This window comes from Marmota marmota, unplaced genomic scaffold (assembly GCF_001458135.2).
Source record: "Marmota marmota marmota unplaced genomic scaffold, marMar, whole genome shotgun sequence".
NCBI classification, from domain to species: Eukaryota; Metazoa; Chordata; class Mammalia; order Rodentia; family Sciuridae; genus Marmota; species Marmota marmota.
In genome coordinates this window covers 16735756-16749958 of record NW_026000185.1, presented here as the reverse complement: position 1 = coordinate 16749958, position 14203 = coordinate 16735756, and the positions used below count along the sequence as shown (strand labels likewise).

At 55.0% G+C, this 14203-nt stretch overlaps 1 protein-coding gene across 2 annotated transcripts in view; it reads right to left on the bottom strand.

The window, feature by feature from the left end:
- Positions 1-14203, bottom strand: part of Prkcb (protein kinase C beta) — a 262797-nt gene that overhangs the window by 67688 nt on the left and 180906 nt on the right. For both annotated transcript variants that reach the window (XM_015490650.2, XM_048789666.1), the window contains exon 8: positions 6099-6245. In XM_015490650.2, coding sequence (XP_015346136.2) covers positions 6099-6245 — 147 coding nt within the window. The remainder of the gene's footprint in view (positions 1-6098; positions 6246-14203) is intronic.

The following is a 14203-nucleotide window of genomic DNA, read 5'->3' as shown; positions in this document are numbered from 1 at the left end:
AAGCCTGTTAAAATAGACATTTGGTCGGTTCGTCAAACCTGTGCTTTGACTTATAGGATTGTTTAGAGCTGTGCCAAGAAGAAGAAAAGGCCAGGTGCGCTAGCGCACGCCTGTAATTCCACTGACTCAGGGGGCTGAGGTAGGAGGATCACAAGTTCAAGGTCAGCCTGGGCAACTTAGCGAGGCCCCAAGCAACTTAGTGAGACTCTGTTTCTAAATGACAGATGAAAAGGGCTGAGGATGTGGCTCAGTGGCAGAACGCCCATGGATTCCAGCCCCAGGACTGAAAAGATGAAGAAGAGGAAGAGGAAGAGGAGGAGGAGGGGGGAGGAGGAGGAGGAGGAGGAGGAGGAGGAGGAGTGGGGGGAGGGGTAGACAAAGCCAAATTAAAGAAAAATGTTTTCCTTAAAAGGAGGCACATGCATGGCAAAAATTAAACAGGTGCATGAATTATCAATATTTGGGAAACGTGGCCAAGGCTCTCACCACCTCGCTGTTCAATCTGAATTTTGAGCTAGAGACGTCGGGGTCAGCACCCTGGAGACGCTAAACCAAATGCTAGACCTCCAGGAACACTTGGTTTTAGAAGCCGGTACCCAACCCTCGGTGGCTTCCTTGGGGACATGTGGGCACTGGATATCCTCAGCTCTTGGGCGTTACTGCAGCCCAGTGAAGCCCTGGATGGTTTCTCTCCCGCCTCTCTGCAGCTCAGGTGCAGCCGCGGCACAGGGTGGGTTTTCTAGAACACCTGGGCACCCCGTTTCCAAGGACTCCACTTCTCCCTCTTGCCTTCGCAAGCTGCTGAGTTCTTTCTTCTTGATTTATTCCTGGCTTATGCAATGTTTCAGGAAAAAAAAGGCAGCGCCAACACCTGCCATGTCCCCATGATTTGCACACAAGGAAATGTCACCCAGAAGAGGCACTGGGGAGTTTTTCGTTTGGGGACGGGGGTGATACATTGGGGGAGTTCGAAAGGGAGAAGTCAGAAGTTCTTTTGCGTCACTGTAAAAAATTAGCAAAAAAAAAAAAAAATCCAACCAGAGCTGAGAAGCAGGGTCTCCGTCCTCGTGCTGCGGGTGGCCATGCGACTGAGCCTCTCTAATAGTGTGTGGGCAGAAGTGAGGAGGGCCACTTCCAAAACCAAGGCTGTAAGAAGCAGCTTGTGCCTCCTCGCTACTCCCTTTCCCCCTCCACCCTCTGAATGCAGAGGAAAACAAAGCCCCCGAGATTAACGGAGCCCTAGAAGAGGGAAGGAACCTCGTCTCTTCTGGCCATATGGAGAGAGTGGGCGGGGCCAGGAACACCCGCCTTAGGCTGTCAGGAGGATGAGAACCAAACTTCCATTGCATCTGAGCCAGGGTACATCGGGGGTCTGCTTGTTACAGCAGCAGAATCCACCCTCATCCTGACTTCTAGGCAGATTCACCAAGAGGACGCTGCAGTGGGAAGAAGGGGACCTTGCAAGATTTTCACTTACTCTCTCTGCCTCGTTAACGCCTCCTCTTGATTCGGTCTGAGTCACTCGTGGAAGCCTTTGCGGACCTGAACGAGGGCAAATCCTGCTCTCCCCCAGGCTCCCGTGGCGGGTACACAGCAGCTGCGTTTTAACATCTGCCAGTGTGATGATTTTTTTTTTTTGACTACTGTTTATATCCTTGCTGTGTTTTAAAGTATGCATTTTCCAAAACTCACAGAATGATACTCTGAAGATACGTGCATTTGCTCGCATGCAAATTTTACCTTAAGATGATCATCCAAAAGATTGAGTCTTGGCTCAATGATTTGCATGCCGAGGAGTTTGGATGTAAAGTGGACTGAGGTCTACAATTAGCTGGGAAATGCATTAAAAAGCAGGCTGAGCCCTGCCGCACAGCAGAACACCCTGTCTTCCCAGCTGCTTGGGAGGCTGAGACAGGAGGATTGCAAGTTCAAATTCAGCCTCAGCCTCTCATGAGGCCCCTAAGCAACTCAGTGAAACCCTGTCTCAAAATAAAAAAAAAAAAAGAAATAAGAAGAAGGGCTGGGGATGGGGCTCCTGGGTTCAATCCCTGGCTCCAAAAAAAGAAAAAAAAAAGTCGGTAGATGCAAGGATGGACCGACACGTATAAAGCAAACATAGTCAAATGTTAGGAGTAGACCCTGGGAGGTAGGTATCAGGCTCCTTGTGTGATTCTTTCATTTTTTCTGTACTTTTTTTTTTTTTTCAAAACAAAAGGTTGGAGGAAAAGTTCAACAAGTGTAGGAATCGTGAGCTTTATGCACAAAGGCATTTAGTTTATACACAGCATGCTTTGGTTTTATTTTTACTTGAAATTATGTCTTTCCATGATGACAGACATAGGTGTGTGGGATGTGTGTGGGAGGGGACTTTACTCTTGAATGTTTTTTTTTTGTTGTTTTTTTTTTTTGGTACCAGGGATCGAACTCGGGCACTCGACCACTGAGCCCCATCCCCAGCCCTATTTTGTATTTTATTTAGAGACAGGGTCTCACTGAATTGCTGAGGGCCTCGCTTTGGCTGAGGCTGGGTTTGAATTCGCGATCCTCCTGCCTCAGCCTCCAGAGCCACTGGGATATATCCCAGGATATTTTGTTTTTAAACAGATTTAGATCAGACAAAACATTACCATGAGCAAATCTGAAGTCTCGGAAGACCAGCAATATATGAGCATGAGTCAAATATCGAGTGGAGGTTTGTCAGGTCAGTGGATGACAGTGAGAGGCGTCGAGTCGGTAAGGCAGAGAGGGCTGGGTTCACGCTGGGCGTCTGTTGTCCGAGGCTCTGGCTGCGGTCACTTCACAAGGCAAACTCTGAATCCCACCTGGACGGTGCACCCCGGCCCAATGGAAGTCTAGCTGTAACCCGGCCTCGCTTGACAACCACAGAGGTCAGACTCCCGAAAGGTCTAGACGTGGACAAAGCCAAGCGACAGCTTCAAAGTATCCCCAATAGGAGTTTAAGGATCAAACTACAAAATGCGACATTAAATAATAAATGAATAGTGTATTTGGAGGCTCTGTCGTAAAAGTTCTAGAAAGCCTCTCTGTCTCGGTCGGCTGGAGGTGCCGAGGAGCCCAGGGAGACAGGCCCTGACCCACCAGGACAGCTCACTCCCAACTGCCCTCCCTTTGAAAGTTTGGAAGCGGGTGGCGCATTTGGGATCCAGTGGCCTTCACACACTTCACGCCGAGTCTCTCTCGATGAATCTCCTCCGCAGGTCTTGGTGAGATGCCCACGTCATCCCCTCCTGGCCTTCACAGGTGATGACAGTGCTTGAGAGCATGTTTTTCTGGGACAGATGTGACACCGAGGGTCTGGGGGAGGGGAGATGGGAACCCCGAGCTCCTCCATCCAGAGGGGCACAGGACCTATCACAGGACCTTAGCACTTGCTGTTCTCTCTGCTGGACACATTCCTTCCCAGGCCGGGGTCACTGCACTCATACCTGCCCGGCCCATGTGACATGTTCAGGGCCAGCATTCAGCTCTAAAACCGCCTTCACTTACAACCACAGGTGGCAAAGCCAGAGTCGCCTAGCTCTGTGAGTCCGAGGATCGCAGTCGTGTGTGCTATGCTGTGTTGCTTTTGGTGACGTGGCTGTTGCTTCGTGACTTACTGGGTCTCCAACCCCAGCCTGGATTAGCACCATTAGTACCATTATAGTATAATCTCAATTAGTACCATTATAGTATAATCTCAATTAGTACGACGGTCACCATGGAAACAGACAGTCCATCCTCTTGATGTCTCCAATGATCCATCATCCCGCGACGACGCCCGGCCCCCATCCCCGTCCTCTCCACGAGGCCCCGCTTAGAACTTTCATTTCCCCAAGACAATTCTCCAACCTGTATTGTTCAGTGATCAAAAACGCAGTCGAGGCACACCGGCTTTGGCACGAGCGTGGACAAGAACCAGAGTGTTAGATGAGGACAGGGACGTAGCAGAGTTGCAGGGAAGTCAACCCAGGTTCCCGCGGGTAGTGGCGGCTGTTGGGGGGCGGTGGCAAGATGCGATCCTGGGTGGGAACAAGGCTTCTCCACGTTTATCCTTCTGATGGGATTTCAATGATGAATCATTTTATATATATATATATATATATACAAAATCGGACTGTTTTTCTTTGAGCCTGGGTCTCACTACGTTGCCCGGATTAGCCTCAAACTCCTGGGTTCCAATCACGGTCCTGCTTCAGCCTCCTGAGTAGCTGGGACTACAGGTGTCGCCACGGCAGCCAGCTTAGAACTGAATCTTGAAAAACTCCCCCAACGGCCGGGAGCCGTGGCCCGTGCACCCTGTCATCCCAGGGGCTCGGGAGGCTGAGGCAGGAGGATGGCGAGTTCAGAGCCAGCCTCAGCCAAAGCGAGGCCCTCAGCAACTCAGTGAGACCCTGTCTCTAGATAAAACACAAAATAGGGCTGGGGAGGGGGCTCAGTGGTCGAGTGCCCCTGAGTTCCATCCCCGGTGCCAAAAACAAAGACCAAAACCTCCCCGTGGACTCAGCTTCTCAGAACCTCTCCTTCATTTAGGCCATTTATTTCCTTGTCATCAGAAAAATGACTCCATCTTTGAAACCTAAGTGTGTCCCTCCTTCTTCACATTTTAAATACCTTTTTTGGTTCAGTTCTGCGTTCCTGGGGATGGAGCCCAGGGCCTTGCCCACGCTGGACCAAGGCTCCGCCGTGGGGCTACCTCTCTTGACTCACCCGTCTATTTTCTATTCCTGGTCCCCCGACGCCTCTGTTCCCTGCCCAGGCTAGACACCGTTTTCATTCACTAATTTCATACCATTTTACTGAGCACCTGCTACACCCCCCGCTCTGTAGACTGGCGATGGCCTCTCTTCCTGGGATCCCACACTCTCTTACTCCCACAACCTCCTGGTTCTCCGAGTCCGCGGATCCCCAACCTGAGTTCAAGTTCGCCACCTGCTTCCCCATCCCCCCCCCCCAGGCTCCTCAGAGGTGATGGGAAACATGGCACCGCGGTGTGGGCCAGCTCCAAGCCCCGGTCCTGTCACCAAGAGGACCACAGGACGGTGAGGCCATCTCCCGGGGTTCCCGTACTCTCTGATCCCACTCCGCGCCAAGACTCTTCAAGCCCTGGGTCATGGATCCCCACCCTTTGGTTCATCTTAGCAGAATGACCTCTCGGGCCCGGCCACAGGCAGAGAAAGATGTGTGCATTCACCTGGGTCCCCCGGGAGTCCTGGAGACGCGATGGTGCCCCCCAGAGAAGACCCCCCCTCCTGGAGACCTGAGATCTTAGCAAGAGGAGAGGGACAGACCCATCAAGAAATCCAAGCATCACGGGCGATGGGCTCCATGAGAGGAGCAGACAGGATGGGGACCGGATGGTGGCCCTCAGGAGGCCCTCTCAGAAGGGACGTCTGCGTTGAGATGTGAATCACGAGAAGGAGCCAGGCGCACAAAGCCCCGGGGGATTACGGAGCATCACAAAAGCCAGAAGGGACAACAGAGACTGGTGTGTTCCAGGAACTCAGGGCCACCCCTGTGACAGGCAGTGGCAGGAAGAAAACCGAGAAAGGACAAAGTCAAGCAGAGAACAAAGGACCAGGTCATCCAGCGCGTCCTCAGCCAGGAACGCAGTGAAGGATCGGTTCTATTGTGACAGGAAGTCACCTGAGGACTTTAGACGGTGGCTCCCCACGGTGCTGTGACACCAGCCCTGTCCGTCTGTATGACTCAGAAGGCTCCTGTTCCCCTCTGTGAAATCATCGTCCTCACCCCTCCCGTTCCTGTCCTCTTGGTGCCGACACCTTCTGATGGCAACTACAAGGCACCAAGCCCTACCCTACCACAGGACCTTTGCACGGGCTGTTCTCTCTGCTGGGCCCCTTTCCCTCCCAGCTCTTTGCAGGTGTGGCTGGTTCACGGTCCTCCTTCAGCTCACATCCTGATCACCTGGAGCGCATCGCTCTCTGGGACACAGCCCTTGACTTATTTCTTAAGACCCCTTGCCAACAGCTGGGTGGATCTGCTGACTTTCTCCTCTTTCCCCAACTAGAAGGCAAGCCCCACCCCCCAGGACCAGGTGCGCCCTGCGCAGGGGTCGCAGCCACCGAGTCCCACTGTACCTTGCCAAAGCTGCCCTTCCCCAGCACCATCAGGAAGTTGAAGTCGGTCAGTTTCATCCGATCCCTGTTGCCGTTGTTGTCGAATTTGGAGATGGTGTTGGTGGTCTTCTCCTCGGGAGCCTTGGTCCCCTGGCCGATCTTGGCCCTCTGCAGGGAGAAGCACACAGGACACAGGATCAGAGCCCGGGGACAGCTGGTAGGAAGACGCGGGTACCTGCCGCTGTGTCCTGCTGCCCACGCCCCCCCGACCTCTGACACGGGGGGCCACCCGCGAGCCCGACACCTGGAGGCCACCCTGGCCACCTCCATCTCTCCTTGGTCCCTCGGGTCTCGGCCGTCACCAGCGGGTGGGAGGCCAGTGTGTGGACCGCCTGGTCCTCCGGGGGGCGCTCTCAGGGGTGGTGGGACCTGTGGGAGGCGGGGCCTTGCGGGAGGTCCTTAGGTCTTTGTGGGGCACATCCTCGACGGGGCTTGCAGGACCCCGGTCCCTTCCTCTTTCCTTTCCTCTCCCTGTCTATGAGGCGAGCGGTTTTCTCTCTCACCTTGACCCTCCCTCACACCCAAGAGGCCCAAAGCCTTGGTCTGCCCCATCTTGGAAGCTCCAACACCGTCCGCCAAGATGAACCTTTTTATACGTCAACCGCCTCAGGTGTTTTGTTACAGTGCCGGCAGCTGCCGAGTCGCTTGGCTCTCCGGCCCCTTCTCTTCTGGGGCCTTCTCCCCTGTCACCCAGCGCCATTTGCTTTTCATGCCCTTGAAGGTTGCTGTAGTGTGGAAATGTCCCCCAACGGTCCTCAGCGGGGCCCCACTGGGAGAGCCTATGAGAGCTGGGGCCCAGTAGGAGGTTCTAGGTCACCGAGGGTGTGCAGACAGGGGATTATGGGACACTGGCCTCTTGCTCTTTCTTTCTGCTTCCTGGCTGCCATGAAGGGAGGGCTTCCTCTGCCATGTTCTGCCACCAGGCTATGTCACCTCAACCCCTGCCCCCACCACACACACAAAGGCCCACTGACCACGAATGAAACCTCTGAAACGCTGCCTCAAAATAAACCTTTCCTCCTTTTAAGTTGATTCATCTCAAGAATTTGTTACAGTAACAGAAAGCTGATGAATACAGATCCCTCATACCTCAGGGCCTTTGCACCTGCTGCTGCTGCCTTATGGATGGCTATTGCCTTCCCTTAACCAACCAAGTTACCCACTGCTTCCTGTTTTCACGTCCTCAAGGAAGCCTTCCTCGATTCTCTCCGTCTGCACTAGGTCCCCTTGCTATTGGCCCCTTTCGTCCCCTTCACTTCCCATTAATACTGGACGGTAACTGCCCGATTGCTTGCGCCCCTCTAAGACCCTGGGAGCCGTGACGGCCGGGAGTCTGTCTCACTCTCTGTGACCTGACAACTAGTACGGTTCCCAGCCAAATAGTTCTTCGATGCACGGATGAACGAGGTCCTTGCTTGTCCCCAGTGCCAGGGGGGAGGAGCCCCCGGTGCAGGTATCAGAACAGCAGCCAACGTCTTAGAGGGAGGACAGGACAGGAGGCCGGCAGTGACAGACCTGCCACCACGAGGACTTCGTTACAGGATCTGCTTCTGGGAGGCAGAAAACCGTGGATGTGGGACCCTGAGCAAATGAGTGGCTCAGGTCACCCCCTGCCCCAACCCCCCGTCTTCCAATTTCTGCACCCGGGTCTCGGCCGCTCCCTTATTACTTCCACACGGGTTTCTTGCTGACCTCTGAACACACTGAATATGTTCCTGCCCCAGAGCCTTTGCACTCGCTTGGAGCACGCGTTCCCAGAACCGTCTCACTCTCCTGGGAGAGCTCCGTAAAACACGTCAAACCCTCTGTGCCATTCCCACTTCCTTGCTTAGCTTTCTCCATACCATCTGTTGCCACCTTCCAAACCATGGATTCACTTGTCCCTTCGCACCAGAACATGAGCTCCCCGGGGGCATGGCGTTTATTGGTTTTCTTTTCCAGTGTCTCCCTGGGGCCTGGCGCACAGCCTGGCACCTCATACGCACTCGGCGGATGAACCAGTGAGACCTCAGCCTCCTTTTCCAGAAAATGGAGATAACGACAGCAGGTTCATTAAGCCCTTTGCAGGCGCCCGGCACATAGTAGACGCTCAACAAACGGCAGCTGTGACTACTGTCACGTGACTCAGTCGCCTTTCAGAGACAAGGAGGCAACGGAGACCTTTCTGGGGTTTGGAAGGCCAGGGGAGAAGATGAGTCATCCAGTCCAGGCACACTGATGGAGGGGGAGCCTGTGGGGTGCTGAGGACGGATCGGGGCACAGCAGATCCCCACGCGCATTCTAGCCAGGTCTAGGCCCTCCACGGTGGGTCCAAAAGACAGGTCTGAGCTGGGCGCGGCGGTGCACGCCTGTCATCCCCGGGGCTTGGGAGGCTGAGGCAGGAGGATCCCAAGTTCAAAGCCAGCCTCAGCCAAAGTGAGGCGCTAAGCAGCTCAGTGAGACCCTGTCTCTAGATAAAATACAAAGTAGGGCTGGGGGTGGGGCTCAGTGTTCGAGGGCCTCTGAGTGCAATCCCTGGTACCTGCTCCTGCTGAGAAAGAGGACACTGGCGTAGGCATCAGGGACAGTGCTCCTGGGTCAGAGAGCAAGACCCAGTAAGGAACTGGAGGCCGGAGCCGTGCGCACGGCTGGAGCACCCCAGGCCGCAGACACAGGAAGGATCTCGGGTGGACCCTGAGCGTGACCTGCAGCTGCTGGAGGTTTCCGGCAGGGCCTCGGTGCCATCCAGTGACATTCAGAAGGTCCCTCGGAGGGGTGGGCAGGGCTCCACTGGAGGACAGGAGTTGGGAGACCATCAGGCAGGGACCGCAGCTTTCAGGGTGGGAAGTGACGGGCCTGAATTCGAGGGTCGTCAGTGTAGACGGAATGAAGTGGGTGCATTTGAGAAATCTTGGGGGAGGGATGGGGGGGAGCAGGGCCAGCTGGATGGGAGCACCAGTCCCCAGCTTGTGCTCTGAGGCAGGGGGCTCGCTCGGAAGGGCGGGCAGGAGGGTGGGAAGGCAGGACCCGTCTGACATGCCGAGGTCCCTCCTCCCCCATAACGGCTTAAAAACCACAAGGTTCATCTTCCCGTGTGCTACATCCAGGGACCGTGGCCAAGGACCCAGCCGTCACATTATCTCTTTTTTGTGACTGTTATGGTTTGGAGGTGAGGGGTCCCCCAAAAGCTCACGCGTGAGACACTGCAAGACGGTTCAGAGGACAAATGACAGGGTTGTGAGGGCCTTGACCCAATCGGTGGATTCATCCCTGGTGGGACTGACTGAGGGGTGACCGGAGGCGGGGGGTGTGGCTGGAGGAGGTGGCCCTCCAGGGGGTGACCCGGGCATGGCTCTGGGTCTATATTTGTCCCTGGCAAGTGGAGTCCCTCTCTGCTTCCCGACCACCCTGTGAGCTGCCTCCCTCGGTCACACTCTCCCTCCATGATGTCCTGCCTCACCTCGAGCCCTGAGGAATGGAGCCAGCCGTCTCTGGATTGAGACCTCTGGAACCGTGAGTCCCCAGATAACCCTTCCTCCTCTACAGCGGCGCTGGCCGGGACCTTTAGTCACCGCGGCGCAAAAGCTGACTAAAATGAAGAGTGGCCTTTTAACAGTCGAGGTGTGAGTTCTGGCAACTCACCCCCCCAACGAGACCCAGGAGGTCTCCATCCCTCTCAGAGTGGCCCCCGAAGATGCCCCCTTCCAAACTACAAAGGCCACTGTCTGCCGATTTCTGTCCCCGGAGGTCAGCTCTGGTGGCTCTTGAATGTCCTCTAAATGGAACCAAAGAGACTGGACGTGCTCACGGCTGGCTCCTTGCACTTGGCAAAGGGCTCTGGACGTCCGTCCACTCTGCAGCCTGGACCCGGGCCCTGTCTCGCTGCCTGGCCATCGCCACCCAAGGTTGAGGGCCTGGTCCTCCTGCTGAGGGACCACGTCTGTTTCTACTCCCAGGTCACGTTGTGACCCAGGCAAGGGTGAAAGCACTTGATGGATCACTTCGGAGTAAGACCGTGTTGGGGTCTAAGTGTCTTGGGGATGCAGAGTGTCAATATCAGTAGCCGCTGGACTGGTGGGCCCCGGGTGAAGAAAGGGGAGCTACACCGGGGCGTGGTGGCACACGCCTGCCATCCCAGCAGGTCAGGAGGCTGAGGCAGGAGGATTCCGAGTTCAAAGCCAGCCCCAGCCAAAGCGAGGCCCTAAGCCACTCAGGGAGACCCTGTCTCTAAATAAAGTGCAAAATAGGGCTGGGGATGGGGCTCAGGGGTCGAGTGCCCCTGAGTTCAGTCCCCAGTATCCATCCCCCCCCCCAAAAAAAAAGGTAGGTGAACTACAGACAGAGAGGCAGGGGTAACAGGCAAAGAGGAGGCCATGAAAACCGGGGTATCATTTGATTTGCAAGGAGATGGTATAAAAGAAAAAAACCCAGGAAAGAAGCTGCGTGGTTGGACCACGCCCTTGTAGCACCCCAAATCCTCCCTGTCCAGAGCCCAGGGTTTGGTCCAGTCTGGCTCGACCCTAACGCGTTCCCTCCCCCTGCCCGCCCCTCCCACGGCCTCGTTGGCTCCTGTCTCCCACCTTCCAGCCCTGCCTGAGGACCCCTCAGATCCGCCCGCTAGGTTCCCCGACCTGGGGACATCCCAGCCCTGCCCGCCCCGGGCTCCCAGATCCCGTCCCTCTCTTTAGTGTGGGCCCGTCCACCCGAGAGGGGTTTTGCTCGGCTCTGCTCTGTTTGGTGGGGGGTGGGGAGCAGCCAGCAGCCTCCTCCTGGAGGCCCCCGAGTTCCCTTCTCTCCCCTGAACCCAGCCCTGCCAGCCCCTTCCCTCACGCCATCCGGGTCTCTCTCCTGACTCTGCTCAGGGCTCGTGCTTGGTCTGGACAGGGCTCGGGTGGGTGCCCCAAAGGCTTCTGTGCTAGATGATGTGACAGGAGGGGGGGCCCCGAACCGTGGGTCCTGGTGGAAGGTGGTAGGTGGCTGGGGTGCTGCCTCCCTCTGAAGGCAGTAATGCTGGTCTCGTGGAGTTAGTGCCCTCAACAGCAGGTCGCTACCAGGAGAGCCACCCCGTGTGCCTGACCCCTTCTGCATTCACCCAGGTCCCTTGTCCCCTTTCTGTTTCTCCACCACGTTGTGACCCAGGCAAGGTGGCACTCCTCAGAGACCAGATGGATGGCACTGTCTGAGGTCGGACTTTCAGCCTCCAAAATGGGAAGCCCAGACGCCCTCTTTTCTTTCTGAAGCATGTAGCCTCAGGTAATTTGTTACAGCAACAGAAGATGAAGGCACCCAGCACGTCACTGGGACTTCTAGAATCCAGGTCAGAAGTCTAACAATGCTGCTGGTCTGTTCTGCTCAGAGTTGGCTCTTGTTTTAATATTTAAATCAGATGCCCACTGTTGAAAGGCAGGAGATGTCTTATAAAAAACAGTTTCCGGGCTTCTTTGGGAACAGTGGATCTGGCTGGAGTAGCCTTTCCCGTTTCTTGGTATCCGCCGGGCTCCTGAAACATCTGGGCTTGTGACCCCAACACAATGAGCTTCAGGAGAACAAGAACTTGTCACGGGTCCTCCTAAACATCCCACGGTTCCAAACAGCCTTGTGCCTGGCAGATACTCCATCAAAGAGGGGACTTTGCAAAATTGAGCCTTAAATGAAAACCGTCTTTCCTCTTGGTGGCTAGGGTAGCCCTTCAGAAACAGGAATCCCCTGGGGTGGCCTTTCAGGTCTGTAATTGAGAGCCCTAGAACTTGGTGCTCAAAGAGGAAGCAGATGAAGAGCACTTCTGAGCAGATGGCCATGCTGCTTCCAGAAAGTTCCAGGGGACCACCAAGGACCCTCAGCGGCCAGGCTCCTGGGCTCTGACGGAGATCATCCAGTTCCTACAGAGAGCGACCCCAGGTCTCCCTGCTGTGCGGCAGCAGAGGCAAAGACCCCTGTGTGCTGGGAGTCCCTAGAGATTGTCCCCAACCCCAAACAGAATCACCTTCTGAGCTGTGTCTATTCTGAGACGGGAAGCTGACCACCACCACACCATCAGCACCTGGCACCTCTCTGAATGCAGGACATTTCTAAACCCATGAGCCCATGGAATCCTCCATAACCTCAGGAGGTAAGAGGTGTTGCAATTCCCCATTTCACAGATGGCCAGTCAGAAGCTCAGAGAGGTGAAGCAACTTGCCTACGGTCACCCAGCAAGGAAGAGGCAGAACTGGGATATGAATCCAAGCAGCCTGCGCAGAACCACCGGCCAGATGATGCGGCCACCGGGGTCCCCCCTGCCAAGACCCTCCGGCTGGCTCCTCCCCACAGCTGGGGCTGCTCTCTGCCAACACCTGTGGCTCTCTGCCTGGGGGCGCATCCTCTGGCTGCAGATGGGAGCACAGCCCGCAAGGAGGGCGCGTGGAAAGCGCTGGCGCGTGGATTGTCCTGGAGGCAGCCCTCGGAACAGAGCTGGGGCTGATCCCTCGGATCCTGGATGGGGAAACCCCAGCACGCGTTCTGGGCAGGATTCTACTCCAGTAGCCCACAGCGGTGACGTGCTGGTTAATACAGCGGGCCCTGGGTCTCAGCCGTTCCGCCTCCGTGGATCCAACCTTCTGCAGATCCAAACTACCCAGGAAAAAAATCATCTCCATATTAAACATGTGCAGACTTTTCCCCTCGCCACCGTTCCCCAGATAGCGCCGCCGAGCAGCTATTTACACAGCAGTCACACCGTATTAGGGATCGTAAGTCATCCAGAAACTGCAACGTACTGGGGACAAACAGGCCCAGGCTAGATGCAAACGCCCAACCACTCCAGGCCAGGCAAGTCGGCATGCCCAGAGGTTGTGACCCGGAAAGGGTGTTCCCGGAACATTCTAGAACTTCCCTGTCACCTGGTATTTGCTTATTTCCTTCTCTTTTCCCTTCCTCGTCCTGCTTAGAAGAAGCACTTCCGGGGATCAAGCCCTAAATAAACCCACTTGCATTGGATGGAATCCTCATTATGGTCTGTTTCTGGGGGAAACTCAAACCCGGGGGACCGTGACCAGCTTGGGGACCTTGGGAAATGACCTCCCTGAACCTCAATTTCCTTTTCTGCAAAAGAAAAACAGGAGTGATGGTAACAGCACCTATTGTTCAGGGTGGTCGAGGAGGGGAGTTAAGACGAGTTCAGATTTGTAAAGCACTCGGCATAATGAATGGCACATAATAAGCACTCAGTTAAATTTTTCAAAAGCTGTCAGAAATCCCCATTTGGAAACTCCCCCCAAGAGTCTCCCCACTCCCTGGCCCCTTCGGCAAGGCCACGGTCAGGTACTGCAGGCCTCCCAGAGCCAGGTCTGGCATCCCGAAATACACCACCTGATGAGGTGTGAACCGCACCAGGCTCACCCTACCATGACTCCATTACCCCAATCCCAGCAGGTCCATTTTACGGCCCCTCAGAATTCCTCCAGATAAGAGGCTTGACAGTAATTTCTGAGTCCTTCTGGGTGCTAATTGGTTACTGCGCAGGGATTACATTTCTCACGTTCAAGGTCAACTGAAATCCCTCTGTGTGCCTGAGAACAATTTCCAGTCGGCTGGAAACATTCTTTTTGTTTGTTTTTAATCAACAACTACGGGACGCAGCGATTATAATTCAGGCATAAACGAGCGTCCGCAGGCTCTTGCTTAGAAATAAAGGGACATATTTTTGCAGCATGCAGATAAAATAGTTCCTCACTTCAAGCCAATTACTGGCCCAGACGAATGCTCTATTTGTGTAGAAAATGTTTTCCGCGGTGTTCTGGATTGTCACCCCAGCTGCCCCAGGACAGAAGAAATCATTTTGCAAAACCGAGACTTCATTTTATACAAGAAAATAGCAGCCTTGGTTTTTGTTGGGTTTTTTTGGTTTTTGTTTCTCTCTCTCTTTTCACCCACGATCTTGCCGTTTTAACACAGCAGCAAATGGATCCCACCTCATCAGGGAGACGGGGGCGGGGGGCGGGGGACAAGAGACAAAGGGACATCTCTGGAAGGACTGCCTTTCTGTCCTCGGTTTTCTCAAAGCGTCCAGTTTTCAGCTCTGCACGGCGGGAAGATGCTTTTATGAATTC